This window comes from Ranitomeya variabilis, chromosome 2 (genome assembly GCF_051348905.1).
Source record: "Ranitomeya variabilis isolate aRanVar5 chromosome 2, aRanVar5.hap1, whole genome shotgun sequence".
NCBI classification, from domain to species: Eukaryota; Metazoa; Chordata; class Amphibia; order Anura; family Dendrobatidae; genus Ranitomeya; species Ranitomeya variabilis.
This window is the reverse complement of record NC_135233.1, coordinates 903079633-903100500: the sequence shown is the minus strand read 5'-3', so window position 1 is coordinate 903100500 and position 20868 is coordinate 903079633. Positions and strand designations below refer to the sequence as shown.

The window sequence follows — 20868 nt, the reverse complement described above, 5'->3', positions numbered from 1 at the left end:
TCCCCGCTGGGGCTCACAATCTAAATTCCCTATCAATATGTCTTTGGAATGTGGGAGGAAACCGGAGTACCTGGAGGAAACACAAGCAAACACGGGGAGAACATACAAACTCTTTGCAGATGTTGTCCTGGATGGGATTTGAAGACAGGACTCCAGCGCTGCAAGGCTGCAGTACTAACCACTGAGCCACTGTGCTGCCCAGGTTCCCTGTGCCCTCAGATTCACCAGGAGTTGTGTCTTTACATATAAACACCCTGCCTAAGAGTCCCTTTATTACATTACATACATAAACAGATCTTTAGAAAAAATATTTGTAAAGTCCATTTATTATCATAAATGACGCCCACCCCCTGCACCCTCTCCATTTATTATCATAAATGACGCCCACCCCCCTGCACTCTCTCTCTGGATCACTATGGAATGCCCGCTCCATCTGCAATAAACTTCATGTGATTCATGACCTCTTTACCTCTCGTAGTCTTTTCTTTCTGGGCATCACCGAAACATGGCTGACATCCTCTGACACAGCCTCCCGTGCTGCACTATGTTACGGTGGCCTCCACTTCACCCACACTCCTCGCCCTGGCAACAAACATGGTGGAGGAATGGGCCTTCTCCTTTCTTCCAACTGTACCTTTAACCCAATCCCACCTCTACCCTCCCTTATCCTCCCCTCTTTTGAAGTCCACTCTGTCCGCATCTACTCCCCCTGCAACCTCCAAATGGCCATCATATACCGACCTCTGGGCCTGACCACTGCCTTTATTGACCAATTCTCCACCTGGCTCCTTCACTTTCTGTCTGCTGACATTCTCACCATCATCATGGGTGACTAACATCCCCATTGACACCCACCAGTCAGCAGCCTCTAAACTCCTGTCCCTTACTTCATCATTTGGACTTACTCAGTGGTCCTCCTCAGCCACCCACACAGACGGACACACAATAGACCTGGTCTTCACCCGTTTATGCTCCCTATCTAACTTCACAACCTCCCCTCTCCCTCTATCTGACCACCATCTACTCACTTTCTCATCCCTGTCCTCCTCACCTGTCACCCATGTCAAGCAACATGCGCACCCACGCAGGAACCTCCCACACCTAAACACCCACACACTCTCTGACTCTATCCTACCACTGTCCTCTATATCCTCACTCCACGACACAGACACTGCCACTGCTTTCTACAATGCCACTCTTGCATCAACTATTGACACGGTCGCCCCCGTTATGCATACCAGAGTGCGACGAACCAATAGACAACCCTGGCACAATAACATCACTAAAAAGTTTCAGCAAGTGTCCAGAATTGCAGAACGGCGTTGGAAGAAAATGCATTCACAAGATGATTTCACTGCACTCAAACAAGCAACACTGGCATTCAAATCAGCTCTCACCTCTGCTAAACAGGCCTACTTCACAACCCTCATATCTTCCTTATCCCACAACCCCAAACAGTTGTTCAACACTTTTAACTCCCTCCTCCGCCCACCACTGCCCCCTCCGAGTTCCCTAATCATTGCCGAGGACTTTGCCATGCACTTCAAAAATAAGATAGACCAAACAAGGCAAGTCTTTGTTGTCCAAACAACACAACCCCTCTGTATGAGAGACCAATGCCCAAATCCCATAACTTCACTCTCCAAAATCTCTGAAGGGGAGCTTGCTCATCTTCTCGCCAAATCACACCTCACCACTTGTGCACTTGACCCCATCCCATCCCACCTCCACCCCAACCTTACCACCACACTAATCCCATCCCTAACCCATCTCTTCAACCTTTCACTAACTTCTGGTACCTTCCCCTCTGCCTTCAAACATGCCACAATCACACCTATCCTCAAAAAGCCTTCCCTCGACCCGAGCGCTATGTCCAGCTATCGCCCCATATCTTTGCTCCCATTTGCCTCCAAACTCCTTGAGCAGCACGTCCATGCTGAACTTTCCTCTCACTTTGCATCTAACTCTCTCTTCGACAACCTACAATCTGGCGTCCGTCTCCACGACTCCACTGAGACTGCCCTGACCAAAATTACTAACGACTTACAGCCAAAGCTAACAGACAATTCTCTATACTCCTCCTCCTAGACCTGTCCTCTGCCTTCGACACAGTTGACCACTGCCTCCTACTACAGATCCTCTCTTCCTTTGGGGTCAAAGACCTTGCCCTATCCTGGATCTCCTCATACCTTGCCAACTGCACATTTAGCGTTTCCTACTCCCATACTACCTCTTCATATCGCCCCCTCTCTGTTGGTGTCCCCCAAGGCTCTGTCCTAGGACCCTTACTCTTCTCAATCTATACACTCGGCCTGGGACAACTCATAAGGTCCTATGGCTTCCAGTACCATCTATAGGCCGATGACACTCAGATCTACCTCTCTGGCCCAGATGTCACCGCTCTGCTGTCCAGAATCTCAGAGTGTCTTTCAGCCATATCCTCCTTCTTCTCCTCTCGCTTCCTCAAGCTCAATGTGGACAAATCTGAACTCATTATCTTTCCTCCATCATGCGTATCTTCCCTACCTGTTCTGTCTATTAAAATAAATGAAATCACACTTCCCCTGTCCCCAAAATCTGCTGCCTCGGAGTAACCCTTGACTCTGCCCTGTCCTTCAAACCGCACATCCAAGTTCTCGCCACCTCTTGCCGTCCTTTCCTCAACCCACACTCTACCAAAGTGCTTGTGCATGCCCTAATCATCTCCCGCCTCGACTACTGCAACATACTCCTCTGTGGCCTACCTTCTAACACTCTCGCACCCCTCCAGTCCATCCTTAACTCTGCTGCCCGACTAATTAATCTCTCTTCTCGCTACACTCCTGCTTCACCTCTTTGCAAATCCCTTCACTGGCTCCCAATTTCCCAGCGTATCCAGTTTAAATTACTAACACTGACCTACAAAGCCATCCATAACCTTTCTCCTCCGTATATTTCCACACTAATCTCTCAATATCTTCCCTCACGTAATCTCCGGTCCTCCCAAGACCTCCTCCTCTCCTCCACACTTATTCGCTCCTCACCCAATCGCCTACAAGACTTCTCCCGAATATCACCCATCCTCTGGAATTCAGTGCCCCAACACATCCGGTTATCCACTTCTTTTGGATCCTTTAAAAGAAACCTGAAAACCCACCTCTTCAAAGAAGCTTACAGCCTGTAAAGACCACACGGCCACCTCAACACCATTAGAGCTACTGCAACCCTCAACCTATTGTCTCCTTCCCCATAATCCTGTAGAATGTAAGCCCGCAAGGGCAGGGTCCTCTTCCCTCTGTACCAGTCTGTCATTGTTAGTTTTGTTTACTGTAAGTGATATTTGTATTTTGATGTAACCCCTTCTCATGTACAGCACCATGGAATTAATGGTGCTATATAAATAAATATTAATAATAATAATAATAATAATAATAATAATAATAAATGAGCAAATGAGGGCTTTGACTAGGGTATTAGTTTGCCCAGACTAGTCTGCCCACCTAGATGTTATCAGCCCCTGTGGGTTTGATAACATTACTTACCAGCGTCGGCTTCATCATTAGTGTTATATTTACCTGTGGCATGCCCCTGGCTTCTTTTCCTCACTGCATTCATCCTCTGGAGCCGGGTGTCCCGGCTTCAGAAAGGCACACTGCGCAAGACTGGAAGTGCCGAAGAATTCCGATCATGCACAGTGTGTCTCTGTGAAGCCTGGACAGTACACCTGGCTCAGGATGAATGCAGTGAGGAAAAGAAGTTGCATGCATTTGCATGGTAATTATAGCTCTAACGATGATGCTGGTGCTTGTAAGTTATGCTATCACGTCCACAGGGGCATGATAACATCTAAGTGGGCCGGCGAGCCTGGGGATAGTAGTGCCCCATTGCCAAGTAAAAGCCCTCATTTACATATCATAAATGGACTTTATAACTTTATAAATACTTTTTATAAAGGTCTGTTATGTATGTAATGTGATAAAGGGGATGTTAGTCAGGGTATTTATATACGCAGATACAACTCCTGGTGGTTCTGGGGACATTGGGGACCTGAAAGGTTCCCTTTAACTGCTTGGAGAACCTGAAATAAAATATCTCTCTAATTTCACTGAAATAGATTAAATCTGGTGCTCATTGTCATGGTAAACCAAGTGATTTTCCAAAATGTTAGCTATTGGAAAACAATCAATTATATTGGATCCAGTTGACATAGCAAATGAAACACAATGGCGTTCTAGCTTGTCTTGTGTGACAGGTTGAAGAGTGTTCCTATAAGTATCTAATTACGCAGTCGTTTCCACTGATTTATATATTATCATGCAGTGAAACAACATGTGCTAGTAAGAGAATAGCAAAATTTACCCTAGATCTGGAATAAACAACTATTTTGTAAGTAGTCTACGATGCCTAACTAGTTTAACAGTAGTACTAACATTTCATTACTGTTCTCAGTGGGTACTCTTTAATTCTATGTAATTTTAATTAAGGAAGAGTTCTGAAACAATCTCCCTCTGAGTTACCTCCAAGCATACAATTAGCAGTGTACAATTTGGCTGTGAACATGCAGCTAATGATTTCAGTTTAATAATTTATCTTTCATTCCTTAATCATATTAATGTCACAATTATGAATATGAAATTATCAACAGGTGATATTTGGTAAATCCTTACTGTATTAAGCCTCAGCAATGTTATAAAACTAGCACACATGTAAAAATGAATCCGATGTGAGAGTTCACCTTACAAAATAAACACAATTTTTCATAATTTTAAGTCAAAGCCAGGTTCCCATTCAGTAGAAAAATAGTCCACATATTTATCCAGTGCAGTATGTCGTGTGCAAGTCTAAGGGGCAGATTTATCAAACCTGGTAAATGAATAACTGCCTTTGTTGATCACAACCAATTAGAGCAAAGATTTAATATTTCAAGTGCAGTGTAAGAAAGGAGAGCTTGGTGTGGTCACCTAGTGTGGGTACAAAAATGGTCTTTTTGACAGTTTTTATTAATCTAATATCTTTCACTTTATGGATTATCCCAATGCATGGGCTGTTCTCCACTTGACATACGAACCTGTTCACTAACCACAGCCAAGAACTCACACATACACATGCAAAAGTACACTATTTTTTTTGTTTTACAATTATATTAGAAAATGATAGTTGGGTTGCACATAATGGGGCAAATTTATTAATACTGTTTTAAAGGGAATCTGTGACTAGTAGAGATGAGCAGATTGATTCTCTGGACATGGCATAACCCCAACCCCAAAACTGATTGGCAGCTTTCTGTGTATGTACACATAAATCTGTCAATCAGTGGTGTGCACCAGTGAAGGACACAGATAAAAAAGTGCCCCAGTGTAAGAACAGTTAATGGGGCCTTGTATTATGATAGCTCTGTCTATGAGAGAAGCTGATTGCTGCTTTGGAAGTGGTAATGGTGTTATACAGTGTTTAGCATTCAGAGAAATGCTAGATCTGGAGCAGATAAAATGGATTTGATCAGAACTGCAGCAAGCAGCTCAGTAAGTGATACATAGCTGGAATCATGGTCTCTGCATCCACACCTTGCTGCTTTCAAATGGGGTAGCAAAAATCTGGTGACAGACTACCATTAGGTTTAGACAGCTAAAAACTCAAATAGATGTCCCAAATTATAGTGCCTTGCCTCATGCTGGAATATAAATTTGGCATTTTTAGACAACATTATTTAACAATTTTTAAACAATCCTTTCCTTCTAAGCCACACTCTCTTTTAAGATAATTAAACTATGGCCATTTCACGGGAGGAAAAAGAAAATATTTGAAACAATTAATAAATGCCCTGCACTGCGTATGCCCCTCATTTCACTCTTAAGTTCAGTTTTATATCAGGAGGAACAAACTTCATTTTCGAGTATGAGCTCCTTGTGCTGTCATACACACAGTTTTGTGTTTCAGCCTGCTATCAATTAGGATAGTAATGATTGAGGAATGTTCTGCCATGTTGAATGCACTTGGGCATGTAAATCATCTGCTGCTGATAACTGCCTTTGCATTTGCCAGCCAATGATGTCAGAGAGGTACACCGTGGAAGACAATTCCCGGCATGCTGCAGGCATGGTAGAACAATCAGGCCATGCGGGCTGTTCACAGTGGTATGATCAACATGTGTCTTGGCATTGTCATGTTGAAAAATGGCCCATGGGATATTTTGAAAAAATGACGGTACCACTGTTTTCACGACCAACTCAATATAATGCGAAGTTGTAGTATACATGTAATGAAGCTTTGAGAGGTCCAGCTACCATGTATTATGTTACCACTCACCAAAATCACAGGAGTAATATTGGTTCCCTTGTGAAGGCCTCTTCATGGCATTGCCCACATCATTCAAGATTGAAAAACACTAAATATGTTTTCTTATGTCAGTAATACAATGCTGTGATGCATCTGTTCCCCCATGTGGTCTCCAAACCAATCTTTAGATATCATTGCATTCTAGACAAAGCAAAACTCATCACTGAAAACTATAGACCTCCATTTCAGCCTCCATTGATGTCTTGCTATGCACCATGGCAGCCCTTGAGAGTGGTGGCCAGAGGCCAATGAAACACCGGTAGCCGGACATTTGGTTTGTAGCCCAATGTTGTGCACATGACTTCTGATGGTTTGTGCAGACACTGTTTGACGCCTTATGGTTGGTATGTGACTTTTAATTTGACTGCAGTACATGAGGAATTTGGTTATGTTGCGAAAACACCTTCTGATGACGCCTGTGACTCTTGGTCTCCAATTTCATTTGCCATATAGAATGACTCAATCATGGAACCACTGACACGGCTATGTATTAAAAGCATTTCAGGAGCCATTTTTCTACATGACAATGTCAGGCTGTATGTTGCTCCCTCTACTTTAAGCAGATTGAAGGGCGTAAACTTGCTACCAGTACATGGAGTGTCTCCAGACTTCTCTCCCATTATGCACATCTAGAACGTTATTGGTTGGTAATTGCAAAGGGACCTGCTAGCAGTGGATCTTAATGATTTGTGTGCCCAAGTGGACTCAGTCAGTGTGGCAGAACATTCTTTAGAAAACTGTTAATCACTTCAATGAGAGCATGATAAGGCATGTAAGTGCGTTTGGAATTATTTGTATATTATTAACATATCTATGGGTTATGTAATTTTCATGATTCCCTGACTTTTCCTTAGGCAAGGTATAAAAACAATTCTTTAACTCTTACATTTCTTGGCTAGATCAGGCCAACTCTAACTTTTCAATTCAAATATTGTTCACAAAGTACTCCTGTACCTAGCTGTTGGAGTTACGGTGCCTTGAAATGGACTTTTGATTCTTTCTCACAACATCTACTTAGTTCCATAGCTAAACCTTCTGCCAGTTTCAGACTATCATTTTTGGGTAAGCGTGCTGTCCGTCTAAACCACAGACAGCAGACCGATCCAATAATAGACAATGTGCCTGCATTCTGTGTAAATAAAACCACAGCATACACTAGTGTTTTCTATTCAATGGACAAGACATTAAATGTAAATTCCTTACCCCTTATCTCTTACATGGACAAGCGAATGGAGGTGCATACAGAGCCAAGCATATCAACAGTTTGTGGGAAAGTCTGTTTTCCATGTGAACATAGCCTAGCTCCAAAGTTCTCATCTACATTATCAGTAAAGTTATACTTACTATGGTGAAAGTTGTAGAGAATCCAGGTTTTTGCTACCCCACCTGAAGCAACATAGTGTAGAGACAGAGTCCGTGATTTCAGCAATGTGTCACTTCCTGGGCTGTTTTAAAAACGTTTTTAAAAAAACATTGTTTTATCACCAGTAGAATATCACTAGAGGACTAGTAAATCTGCTTCCATGTAGTCCAGCCACACCCACCACTGATTGTCAGCTTTCTGTTTATGCACAGTGCAGACAAAAGCTGCCAATCAGTGGTGTTGCTGTGTTGTACAGTGCTCAGCATTCATAGAACTGATAGTACTGTAGCAAATAAAACAATTTTTAATTAAAACTGCAGCATACAGTAAAGTAAGTGACACATCATTGGAATAAGGATCTTGCTGCTATCAGATGGGACAGCAAAATCCTGTTGACAGATCCCCTTTAAGCTGCATTTATACAGAAAGATTATCATGAATGAGCATTCTTAGGAACACTCATGTCATGGAAGTCTATGAATGAGCGTTTTGTTAATTCATTGGATGAAATAATTTTTTGTGCAGTGCAAAAGATCACTATAGTAGTGTACTGTCTTGAATAAACAGGACTCGCGCTGGGGAGGCAATGGCAGCTTACGGCCACTGAGCAATTTACAATTACAAGGTTGAACTTGAGGGACCTAGGTCGAATTTCAACCTTTGTAACTTTGCTTAGTGTTCATTGTTTACCACTATTTACCCATGTAAACATGACCACCAATCAATAAAATGTTTACTGACTGGTGGTCATTTAGTGCCACCTGCCGGTCCTTATAAATGGAGTTTTAGCCAATAAGAATCTGTATATTAAAAGCTGTTTCTTCACAACAGTAATGGATACATATTAGGTAGCTATTCTGAGAATGAATCAAAAGAACAACAGGAGACATCGTAACAAGGACGCATTGTGTAAAGTGATCCTAATTGAAAAATTGGAATATTTTACATGAAGTAAAAAATAAATATAACAGTTAGCTGTGATATAAATAAATAATCCCAACTAATAAAACCTCATGAATGGCAGACAAAACTTTCGCAAACAAAAAGCTTTGCAGTTTCCAATTTATACTGAAAGCTACGGTATTTTACTATAGTGCTACTGTATTATAGCAGTAATTGTTATAAAAATAAGGGAACAAATTATATATTGTTTCTGTTCCACCCAATCTTGCGGATAATTTCTTTTTCTCTGAGATAAGTATTTTAAATAAGAAAAAATAATGTAGAATAAAATAAAAAGATAATATGTTTTAAAGGAATACTAGATTAAATGTTATATTAACCCCTTAGATGCTGAGCCAGCATCTTTTCTGGCACTGCGAACTTGTAATGATCTGAAGAATCATAATGACTGATCGGTTTTAGCATTTAGTGAACATGGTTAAAAAAAAAACAATTGTGGAATTACACTTGTTGTGCAATTTCACAGCATTAGGAATTTATTTCCCATTTTCCAGTTTATTATAAGGTAAAATCAGTGGTGTTCTTCAAAGCTACAACTCGCCCCACAGAAAACAAGCCCTCACATGGTCAAATTGATGCAAAAAATAAAAAAAAGATATGGTTCTAGGAAGAATGGGAGCAAAAAAAAAGAAAATGAAAAATGGAAAATGGCCCTGGAGTGAAGGGGTTAAATACTCCTAAAATTACATATATACTGATTTTAATAAGAACTAATTTCTATTGTTAAAGCATTACTACAGTGTTTTTTTATATTTCAGTGCTGGAGTGGTGCCACTAATGTAAGTTCCCTGACCCTAGTATTATACTCATACTTCTGCTCTTCCCAATGCCTTTCTGGTCCCACGGCACCATATTGTGAATGTCTAACTGGCTGTAAGTCAGAAGTAACGGTTAAAAGATCTCAACGTAAGTCTATGAGAGCCTCATTCTGGCCTTATTTTGGCTTTTATAGACTCACATTGAGAATTGATCTCCAGCTCGCCCAACTGAAGCAATCCAGTAGGTCATAACCTGCAGAAAAATGACCAGATCAGTGGCAATAATAGATGAAGATGGTGGCTGGTCAGTATGAGACTAGGGGCAGGGAACTTAGGTTAGTTACATCACTCCAGGAGTAAATAAAAATAAAAAAGTGCTTAAGTTGGTCTTTAATAGTTGTCAAAATAAGAAAATGTAGCGTGAATGTCAGGTGTCAGGTACTAATATATTTTTTCAACAAAAATATACAAATAGTACCTGTGTTGAACTTTTCCATTTATACCTTTGAATAAGTAAAAAACTGAATCATATTCAAATTGTAAAATATACTATTATTTTTCATTTTATCAAAAGAAAATTTTCATCCCTTTTCATCAATTTTTACAGAAAATTTCCAAATATTGTGAGTTACTTAACTTAATGCAGTTTATAGCTGTTTTTTTCTTATTCTGCATTTCACATTAATTGGTTCAACATATTAATAAATTCTCAAGTTCAGTATGTCTGTATCACCACTAGAGAAAGTCAACATGTACACCACACTTGCAAGGCCTATTGAATCGAAATAGTGTTAAAAGCAAGGAGAGCAGTAAAATCTTGATTATTATTTTGTTCATTCTGCTTGGAGCATCAGTTGTGTTCACTGACAGGGCAAAGAAGCAATCCTGGCTTTGCAGCATCTTTATTGGATTATTCCAGGTAGTTCACTGCTTATTGTTAGCTATGTCTTATTTTACACTGTTTATAAATATAACAGTATGTAAAGTAAGCTTCTAAGATATTTCCAATAGTAGTTGTAGGCAACTAGTTTTCCGTAGTCTAGTGGAAAATTTATTGGGACTGGCCTTTAATGTGCCAGTCTTAATGTCAAACTTGCTGAAGCAAAATGGACCTAATTTGATCAAAATGTGAAACATTTTAATAAATGTGATGCATGTTTGGTGGTTTGATAGCTAGAAAGTCTAAACTATTCTAGCTATGGACTGCCATAACCTCGTAGGGCTGTGAAAAGCTGCACACTACCCATCAAATAGCACCAACTTTTGAAAAAGTTAACAGGTGCATTGGAAAACTTCTAAAAGTTGCAAATCATCGTGCCAATAAGGTTTTAATTTTTACAGTAAGAAAACTGTATTGAAGCCATAACTAAATTATTCCTTTATGCAGGAGTTTAGGAGCAATGAATAACAAAAATTGAGTATTGTAAAGAATTATTAAGAAGTAGAGTAGCCTATATCTTTTGTATTTAAAGGAAATTTGTCACCAGGTTTCACCGATAAGAGATATGGCCATCACCTTTCAGGTCTGATATACAGCATTCCATTCAATAATGCTGTGTATCTGCCCCCAACCCAACCTGCAAGAGAATAAAAATAACTTTTATTATACTCCCCTGCGGGGGTCCGGTCTGATGGGCTTGGTCCGGCACCTCCCTTCTTCTCACGATGCTGCCTTCCTGCTTGTTTCATGTGGATAACTTGCCACCTCAGCACTACACTCCTGTGCAGGAATACTTCTCTGCCCTGTTGAGGGCACACAGCAAAGTACTGCTGTGCATAGGTGCCTGGAAAGGCAAAAGAGCCCCAGCGCATGCGCACTGCAGTATTTTGCTCTGCCTTCGACAGGACATAGAAGTATGCCTGCGCAGGAGCACTGTGCTAAGAAGACTGTGTGGATGACGAAGGGACACATCATCCACACGAAGCAAGCAGGAGGACAGGGATCGTAAGACGATGAAAGGCGCCGGACCAAGACCAGAGATGCCCATCAGACCGGCCCACCCATGGGCGAGTATAATAAATTATTTGTTTTCTCTTACAGTTTGGGTTGGGGCAGATATACAGCATTATAGAAGGCTATATGTCAGCAGTGTAAGGCGGTGGCCATAACTCTTACTGGCCAAACCTGGTGACAGGTTCACTTTAAGGTATTCCTGTTAATATTATCACCAATAAAGAGAACCTGTCATCAGGATGTTATGCCTCACTCTAATGGCATGCATGTAAAGGTCCTTTAACACTTACATTCACATGATCAATATTTGATTAGTATTTTACATCGGTATTTGTAAGCCAAAACCAGGAGTTGGTTTTAAATCCAGAAGTGATAACGTGTTTCTAATATTTTTTTCCACTGATTGTTCCATTCCTAATTCATGGCTTACAAATTCTGATGTAAAATACTGACCAAATATTCAATGTGTGAAGGTGGCATAATGCTGAGTAAAGCCTTACCTTTCTTGCAGAAATTTGTTTTGGTGTTTTATGATGAGTTGTGAGTGCAGGATATGTACACCGCACTTACAGCTCTCCTGCCTCTCTCCCTATTCCATACCTACTTTCTGCCTCCTTTCCTTGACTGATAATTCAATAATTCACTCATGTTTCACAGACAAGTCAGTCAGGGACAGGGGACAGGCAGCAGGCAGGAAAAAGGCAGAGAAACAGGAGAGCTGTACGTCCAGTGCCCACCCATTGCATTTGCAACTTATTAGCATACAATTTCAACTATGGATGTCTCTAAAACCACACACTATGGATTTCTATAATGAAGATCAGGATTTTATCAGCATTAAAGCACCTTTATGTACATGACATTCGTTTAGGACATAAAATCCTGATGACAGGTTCTCTTTAAAGGCAAGAACTGTCCTTAAAAAATTGGAACACAAGCTATGTATTGCAATCCTTTCAACAGTTTCTAAAAAATACAGCTAAATGAATAAAACATAATCCAATGAATCTTGATCCATGTGCATTCATAAAGATAGAAAATTTATATTAAATTTACATTTATTCAACCTTTATTATTTCACTAAAAAATGAAAAAACAAACAAACACAGCATAAAATAGTAAAAACACAGAAACCCTACATTGTTGAATAGTTAAAACAATTGCAATTTTTTTTCTTAAGAAACATCACCAAAAGGGTAAACTAATGTCTCTTCTTACATCAATTATTTGGCACCAGTATATTTAAACATATTTTCTTTTCCAGACATCAGAGATAGTGGAGGTCCCAAGCCTGTGATGGTCTATATTCATGGTGGTTCCTATATGGAAGGCACTGCTAATTTGTTTGATGGAAGTGTCCTAGCAAGTTATGGAAATGTTATAGTCATCACCGTCAACTATCGCCTCGGGGTACTTGGTAAGAAGGACATTTTTTACTTTGACCTTTGATGCATAACGGACTGTGCCGTTAGACCATTTCGATTTATTTTCTGAGAGTATTAAATTTCCACATTCAGTGTATGAACTGTTATTTTCAATTCCCTAATTCATGGCTGATGTTCCAAAGCTATTACACAGTTTGGACTTATAGTAATGTGTATAACTTTGCTGATTTATTACTAATAGCAGGTTGTATATACATCATTTTGCCGCTTTAAAGCCACTGGCACATGTGATTCTGAATCCTTGTATATCAAGTATCTGATGTTAACTTTGAATATTGTGTAAGTTATAGGATATGTTGTTGTTTGAGTTAGTATAATGACCTGCTTGTCAAGATGCATCAACTAAATCTGCCCATTAATGCATGCTCCATTAAATGCAGTATTCTGGAGGCATTCTTACCTAGAAGCATAGTTTCAGGTGATAAAACCTTGTCCAATTACATTATCCATGTATGTCAGCCTTACTGTATTTGAGCACCGTTTTGTCATTCAGTCATAAGTCTGAATTGCTTTGTCAGCTTTTACTTTTGTGCTCAGCCATAATACCTGCATCAGATTGTTTAGTATTTTATAATTAGCTTATGTTTTATGTAGTTTATGCTGTATACTTTTTTTGTTGAAATGCACCTTTTATAGATAGATTATGTTTCCTACTGATAAAGCTTAAGACTGAAAAATCCTTCATTCTTTATGATATATGTATCTTTAATGAAAAGTTTTATAATAACTGCTCCCAACTGGATATATACATCATAGTAATTTAACAGATACTGCCTCTGTAACCAGGAATGAGAGTCTGAAGCCTGACTAACAAATGTATGAAGACTTCTTCTGAAACTACGGGAAAACATCAATCCTTGCAGTTTAGCCCAACAAGATTACAACATCTCGGAGACTAGGCATAGGGAGGGAGTTCTTTCTATCAGCCAATACATTGTCGTGACATCAAAAGGCATAAAAAATTACTTGACTGGTCATCATCTTAGCCTGCCTATTAGTTTAACACCATACCTGTCAATGTTATTCTGAGAGGTGTGATACACTGCAGTACAGATGTGTCAAAACGGTTGTCTAAGATTGGACAACCCCTTCACGTCACCGATCAAGCCTACTAGTGTAAATAAAATAAAAAAATTGAAAGAAAATGTTACAAAGTTAAATGAATGAAAGATAAACATTCATATCAGTTTCTTCATTGCATAAAAACACACATAAATAAACAATAAATATATAAAAGGAAAAATAAATAATAATTGGTATTGCTACATCTATAACAAAGTTATCTATAAAATGTCATGTTTTAATTCTGCAAGATAAGTGTAGTTTGAAAAAAATGAATTTCTGATATTTTGGCCATCTAACTATCAAAAAATGTAATTAAGAGTTGTTTAAAAAAGATCACAAATGCACCAAAATAGGATTAATGAAAGCCTTAAATCATCCCACAAAAAATATACATCATACAGCACAATCAATAAAAATTAAAATGGTATGACTATCAGAATATAGCAACACAAAAATAAAGTTTTATTTTTTACCTGGATTTTATCGAAAAAAGTAGAGTTTGTAAAACGTAAAAATATATATAAATTTGTTAATGCATTATCGTACAGACCCATAGAATAAATCAAGCATGTGATTTATATTTTGCAGTGAACTCTGCAGAATTGTTGTTTTTTGACATCCCCGAGAAAAAAAAATATATATTTCTCAAAACAATATATGAACCCCAAAAATTGTACCATTAACCCCTTTCTGACCTCGGATGGGATAGTACGTCTGAGGTCAGAACTCCCGCTTTGATGCGGGCTTCGGTGGTGAGACCGCATCAAAGCTGGGACATGTCAGCTGTTTGGTACAGTTGACATGTGCCCGCAATAGTGGTGCGTGGAATCGCAATTCACCTGACGCTATTAACTAGTTATATGCCGCTGCCAAATGCTGACATTGGTCTGGAAATGAGCACATTGCTGACCCCCGTCACGTGATCGGGGGTCAGCGATGAGTCGGCATGACAACCAGAGATCTATTGAAGACCTCTATGGTTGTTGATGCTGGCTTGCTGTGATCGGTGCTCATAGCAAGCCTGTAATTCAGCTACATAGAGGAGATCTGAGCATTCGTCCTATGTAGCAGAGCTGATCAGGCTATGCCAGCTTCTAGCCTCCCATGGAGGCTATTGAAGCATGGCAAAAGTAAAACAAATGTTTTATAAAATATGAAAAAATAAAAAAAATAAAAGTTTAAATCACCACATTCAAAATAAAACAAAAAAAAGAGCAAACCTACACGTTTGGTATCGCCGCGTTCAGAATTGCCTGATCTATCAATAAAAAAAAGATTAACCTGATCGCCAAATGTTGTAGTGAGAAAAAAATTTGAAAGGCCAGAATTACGTTTTTTTGGTCACTTAGACACTGCATTAAAATGCAGTAACAGGTGATCAAAAGAACATATCTGCACCAAAATGGTATCATTAAAATCGTCAGCTTGGCACGCAAAAAATAAGCCCTCACCCAACCCCAGATCACGAAAAATGGAAACGCTATGGGTATCGGAAAATGGCGCAATTTTTTTTACCACTTAAATAAAAAATTAACTAGACATGTTTGGTGTCAATGAACTCATAATGACCCAGAGAATCATAATGGCAGGTCAGTTTTAGCATTTAGTGAACCTGGCAAAAATGCCAAACAAAAAACAAGTGTGGGATTGCACTTTTTTTTCAATTTCACCGCACTTGGAATTTTTTTCCCGTTTTCTAGTACACGACATGCTAAAACCAATGATGTCATTCAAATGTACAACTTGTCTTGCAAAAAATAAGCCCTCACATGGCCATATTGACAGAAAAAAAAAAGTTATGGCTCTGGGAATGAGGGGAGCGAAAAACGAAAACACAAAACCGAAAAAAGCTGGGGTCAATAAAGGGTTAAAATAATAACCACGCCACAAAACACTTTTCCTATATGACTATCCCTCTTGGAACACAGATGAGAAAAAAATGTGTTCTCATGTTCTAAAATGGTTGAATTCTTAAGAGGTTAACACAAAGTGAAATTAAAAACATCATCTGTTGGGAAACAGCATTATCTTTTTTTCCGTTTTTTTGCAATGAAATTAATTTTTTTGACACGCGGCACACAACAAAGACATTTAAAAAAAATCTTTTCTTTGGAAACAGTAGCATTATTAGTTTTATTATTTGTTTTTTTATTTTGTACAATATATAAATTGATTTTTTGTTTTACTGGTTCTAGTAGGACTATAAAAAAATCCTCTGTGGTTTGGTATTGTGTTGCCACTAGTACATATTTTACATTGCAATTTAGGCTGTGAACAACTGAATCCCAGCTCTATCATTTTAGTACCGAAATTCAAGTTACATATTGTTTTATTCTTTCATACTTTTCTAAGATAAGCTGCATTTCTTCAGATATATTTTTGAAAATATTCAATCTGTCTACTAGCTTTTTTAACACAGCAAGTCTACCTTAGCAACCTTTTTATTTCTCAACTCCAGTACATCTAAATGAATAAAAATGAGCTAATTTGCAAATTGTTCTTATTAAAAATATCCAACAGCTTGTATCTGTATTTTATAGAAACGCATATTGGGACCAGATATGCTTGGTAATATTTCATTTTTAACTAGGAGGTGAATATCTTTGAAGGACTAATTTCTCCAGAGGAACTGTATTGCTAGCAAGTATGTGGTTAAGAATCATTATGTCAATGTCTGAGGGAAAAAGAAACAACAACACAATTTGTCCTAGCATCAGGCTGGCTTATTTTAATATTGTCTATGGGTCTACTTCTCTTTTACATGAAGAAATACTTCACTTATGACATGTAAGACTTTTAACAGCAAATATATATTTTTATTGCAACTTGTAAAGCCATTTAGACATACATATGAAGTGGTGGAGTGAAGGTCTACACACTATACTATTGGGAGAATTAAGGTAGTAGAGAATGAAAGCATTCTTTTAAGAGAACACTCACTAAACTCATATCTTGCAGCCTAAGTTGCAGGCACATAAGAGAATGCAGGTTTTAAAGTTGGAAACTAGAGATGAGCTAATCTGTTTGGGTCCCTGCTTATTCGGCAAGCTATAATGCTTACCGGATAAGCTGCAGAGGGAACCCGGCTTGCTGGATCGATCCGGCTGATCAGCTGAATGTGTCGCGGTTGTTTCACAGTCACAACACATGCATGGAATTCCCAACAACTTCATGCATGTATTGTGACTGTGAAACAGCCGTGGCACAAGCAGCTGTGGTGCCAGACAGCTGATCAGCCGCCATGCTCCAGGTGAGCAGGTTCCCTCTCCAGCTTTTTCGGTAAGCGCTATAGCTTGCCAAATAAGGAGGGAGCAGAACAGATTTGCTCATCTCTATTGGAAACTCTATATGGAATCAAGAATTGTGCACAACTTTTTTTGTGTTTTGAACATTTCTTTTTCTTTAAGGTTTACAATTTAAAACAAACCTGTCATGTGAAAAAAACACCAAAAACCTGCAGACATTGGGTTACTCTTTAGGCATGGGGTAGTTATTAGATTAATCTCTAGGTTATTATAATCAGAAGCTGTGTGTCTGCCGCACTGCAAGATCGGCTACCTGGACAAAATTAACTTTAGGCTTCAGTCACCGCTCAGTACACAGTGAGTGGTGACTGTAACCACACCCCCCGACACCAACTGAAAGCTCAGCAGTGCATTAGTGAGGAGCCAGCTGTCAGTCAGTGTAGGGGTTTGGTTATAGCCGCCTCTCACTATGTACTGAGCCCTGATTTAAGCCACATCGGCCTCTGTGACAGAAAGCCCATGGGAATCGGGAGTAATCAAATTATTTTTTTTCCACCAGCAGGACTTAAAGTGTGATGGCAGCACGGCTTCTGTAAACTGTTAACCTGCAGATTAATCCCCAAAACAGTAGGTTAACAGCATTTTTTTCACATTATATGTTCCCTTTAAGGAAAAGTATAGCTTTTGCTAACTTTTCAATGACTAACCTAAACATGTTTGTCCATTTTAAATATTAGACTTTTGGCATGTTAAGCTCCGGCAATGTCTTTGCTCTTTATTAATTAGAACAAAAACAAAATCCACAGTTATTTGCATTATTTCCACTGCAACAGTCTAACTTTTGTTTGTCGACAAATAATTAGATTCTATCTCATTTTTTGCCTACTTCTCAATAACCAGTTCCCATCTGTTATCCAATGTAAAAATCACTGGTGATGGAAAAAAATGCACTTTGTTACTTAGCAACTCATTGCAGACTACAGTACTAGCTTGTGCAGGAAATAAGATCAGTTCAAGCAATCTTTATTCCAAATAAACACATTTTCAGATTATTTAGACTTCTTTTTCCTCATGTTTCTGTGTTTATTTTAGCATTATATATATATATATATATATATATATATATATATATATACGCTCACTGGCTACTTTATTAGGTACACCTGTCCAACTTCTTGTTAACACTTAATTTCTAATCAGCCAATCACATGGCGGCAACTCAGTGCATTTAGGCATGTAGACATGGTCAAGACAATCTCCTGCAGTTCAAACCGAGCATCAGTATGGGGAAGAAAGGTGATTTGAGTGCCTTTGAACGTGGCATGGTTGTTGGTGCCAGAAGGGCTGGTCTGAGTATTTCAGAAACTGCTGATCTACTGGGATTTTCACACACAACCATCTCTAGGGTTTACAGAGAATGGTCCGAAAAAGAAAAAAAATCCAGTGAGCGGCAGTTCTGTGGGCGGAAATGCCTTGTTGATGCCAGAGGTCAGAGGAGAATGGGCAGACTGGTTCGAGCTGATAGAAAGGCAACAGTGACTCAAATCGCCACCCGTTACAACCAAGGTAGGCCTAAGAGCATCTCTGAACGCACAGTGCGTCGAACTTTGAGGCAGATGGGCTACAGCAGCAGAAGACCACACCGGGTACCACTCCTTTCAGCTAAGAACAGGAAACTGAGGCTACAATTTGTACAAGCTCATCGAAATTGGACAGTAGAAGATTGGAAAAACGTTGCTTGGTCTGATGAGTCTCGATTTCTGCTGCGACATTCGGATGGTAGGGTCAGAATTTGGCGTAAACAACATGAAAGCATGGATCCATCCTGCCTTGTATGGAGCATCTTTGGGATGTGCAGCCGACAAATCTGCGGCAACTGTGTGATGCCATCATGTCAATATGGACCAAAATCTCTGAGGAATGCTTCCAGCACCTTGTTGAATCTATGCCATGGAGAATTGATCAGTTCTGAAGGCAAAAGGGGGTCCAACCCGTTACTAGCATGGTGTACCTAATAAAGTGGCCGGTGAGTGTATATACAGTGGGGCAAAAAAGTATTTAGTCATTCAGCAATAGTGCAAGTTCCACCACTTAAAAAGATGAGAGGCGTCTGTAATTTACATCATAGGTAGACCTCAACTATGGGAGACAAACTGCGAAAAAAAAATCCAGAAAATCACATTGTCTGTTTTTTTATCATTTTATTTGCATATTATGGTGGAAAATAAGTATTTGGTCAGAAACAAAATTTCATCTCAATACTTTGTAATATATCCTTTGTTGGCAATGACAGAGGTCAAACGTTTTCTGTAAGTCTTCACAAGGTTGCCACACACTGTTGTTGGTATGTCGGCCCATTCCTCCATGCAGATCTCCTCTAGAGCAGTGATATTTTTGGCTTTTCGCTTGGCAACACGGACTTTCAACTCCCTCCAAAGGTTTTCTATAGGGTTGAGATCTGGAGACTGGCTAGGCCACTCCAGGACCTTGAAATGCTTCTTACGAAGCCACTCCTTCGTTGCCCTGGCGGTGTGCTTTGGATCATTGTCATGTTGAAAGACCCAGCCACGTTTCATCTTCAATGCCCTTGCTGATGGAAGGAGGTTTGCACTCAAAATCTCACGATACATGGCCCCATTCATTCTTTCATGTACCCGGATCAGTCGTCCTGGCCCCTTTGCAGAGAAACAGCCCCAAAGCATGATGTTTCCACCACCATGCTTTACAGTAGGTATGGTGTTTGATGGATGCAACTCAGTATTATTTTTCCTCCAAACACGACAAGTTGTGTTTCTACCAAACAGTTCCAGTTTGGTTTCATCAGACCATAGGACATTCTCCCAAAACTCCTCTGGATCATCCAAATGCTCTCTAGCAAACTTCAGACGGGCCCGGACATGTACTGGCTTAAGCAGTGGGACACGTCTGGCACTGCAGGATCTGAGTCCATGGTGGCATAGTGTGTTATTTATGGTAGGCCTTGTTACATTGGTCCCAGCTCTCTGCAGTTCATTCACTAGGTCCCCCCGCGTGGTTCTGGGATTTTTGCTCACCGTTCTTGTGATCCTTCTGACCCCACGGGCTGGGATTTTGCGTGGAGCCCCAGATCGAGGGAGATTATCAGTGGTCTTAAATGTCTTCCATTTTCTAATTATTGCTCCCACTGTTGATTTCTTCACTCCAAGCTGGTTGGCTATTGTAGATTCAGTCTTCCCAGCCTGGTGCAGGGCTACAATTTTGTTTCTGGTGTCCTTTGACAGCTCTTTGGTCTTCACCATAGTGGAGTTTGGAGTCAGACTGTTTGAGGGTGTGCACAGGTGTCTTTTTATACTGATAACAAGTTTAAACAGGTGCCATTACTACAGGTAATGAGTGGAGGAAAGAGGAGACTCTTAAAGAAGAAGTTACAGGTCTGTGAGAGCCAGAAATCTTGATTGTTTGTTTCTGACCAAATACTTATTTTCCACCATAATATGCAAATAAAATGATAAAAAAAACAGACAATGTGATTTTCTGGATTTTTATTTCTCAGTTTGTCTCCCATAGTTGAGGTGTACCTATGATGTAAATTACAGACGCCTCTCATCTTTTTAAGTGGTGGAACTTGCACTATTGCTGAATGACTAAATACTTTTTTGCCCCACTGTATATACTGTTTTCAAGTAGTTCCCATGCTAAATTTCAGTGTCAATTAAGTATTAGTTATTACAGTAGCAGTTCAGTGATATTTTTCCAAATTCTGTAACTAGTCCCCCAATAT

General features: G+C 39.6%; 1 protein-coding gene across 7 annotated transcripts in view; it reads left to right on the top strand.

Annotated features, from left to right (window-relative positions):
- Positions 1-20868, top strand: part of NLGN1 (neuroligin 1) — a 1307981-nt gene that overhangs the window by 812893 nt on the left and 474220 nt on the right. For all 7 annotated transcript variants that reach the window (XM_077290514.1, XM_077290511.1, XM_077290510.1 and 4 more), the window contains one exon: positions 12618-12770. In XM_077290514.1, the coding sequence (XP_077146629.1) occupies positions 12618-12770 (153 nt within the window). The remainder of the gene's footprint in view (positions 1-12617; positions 12771-20868) is intronic.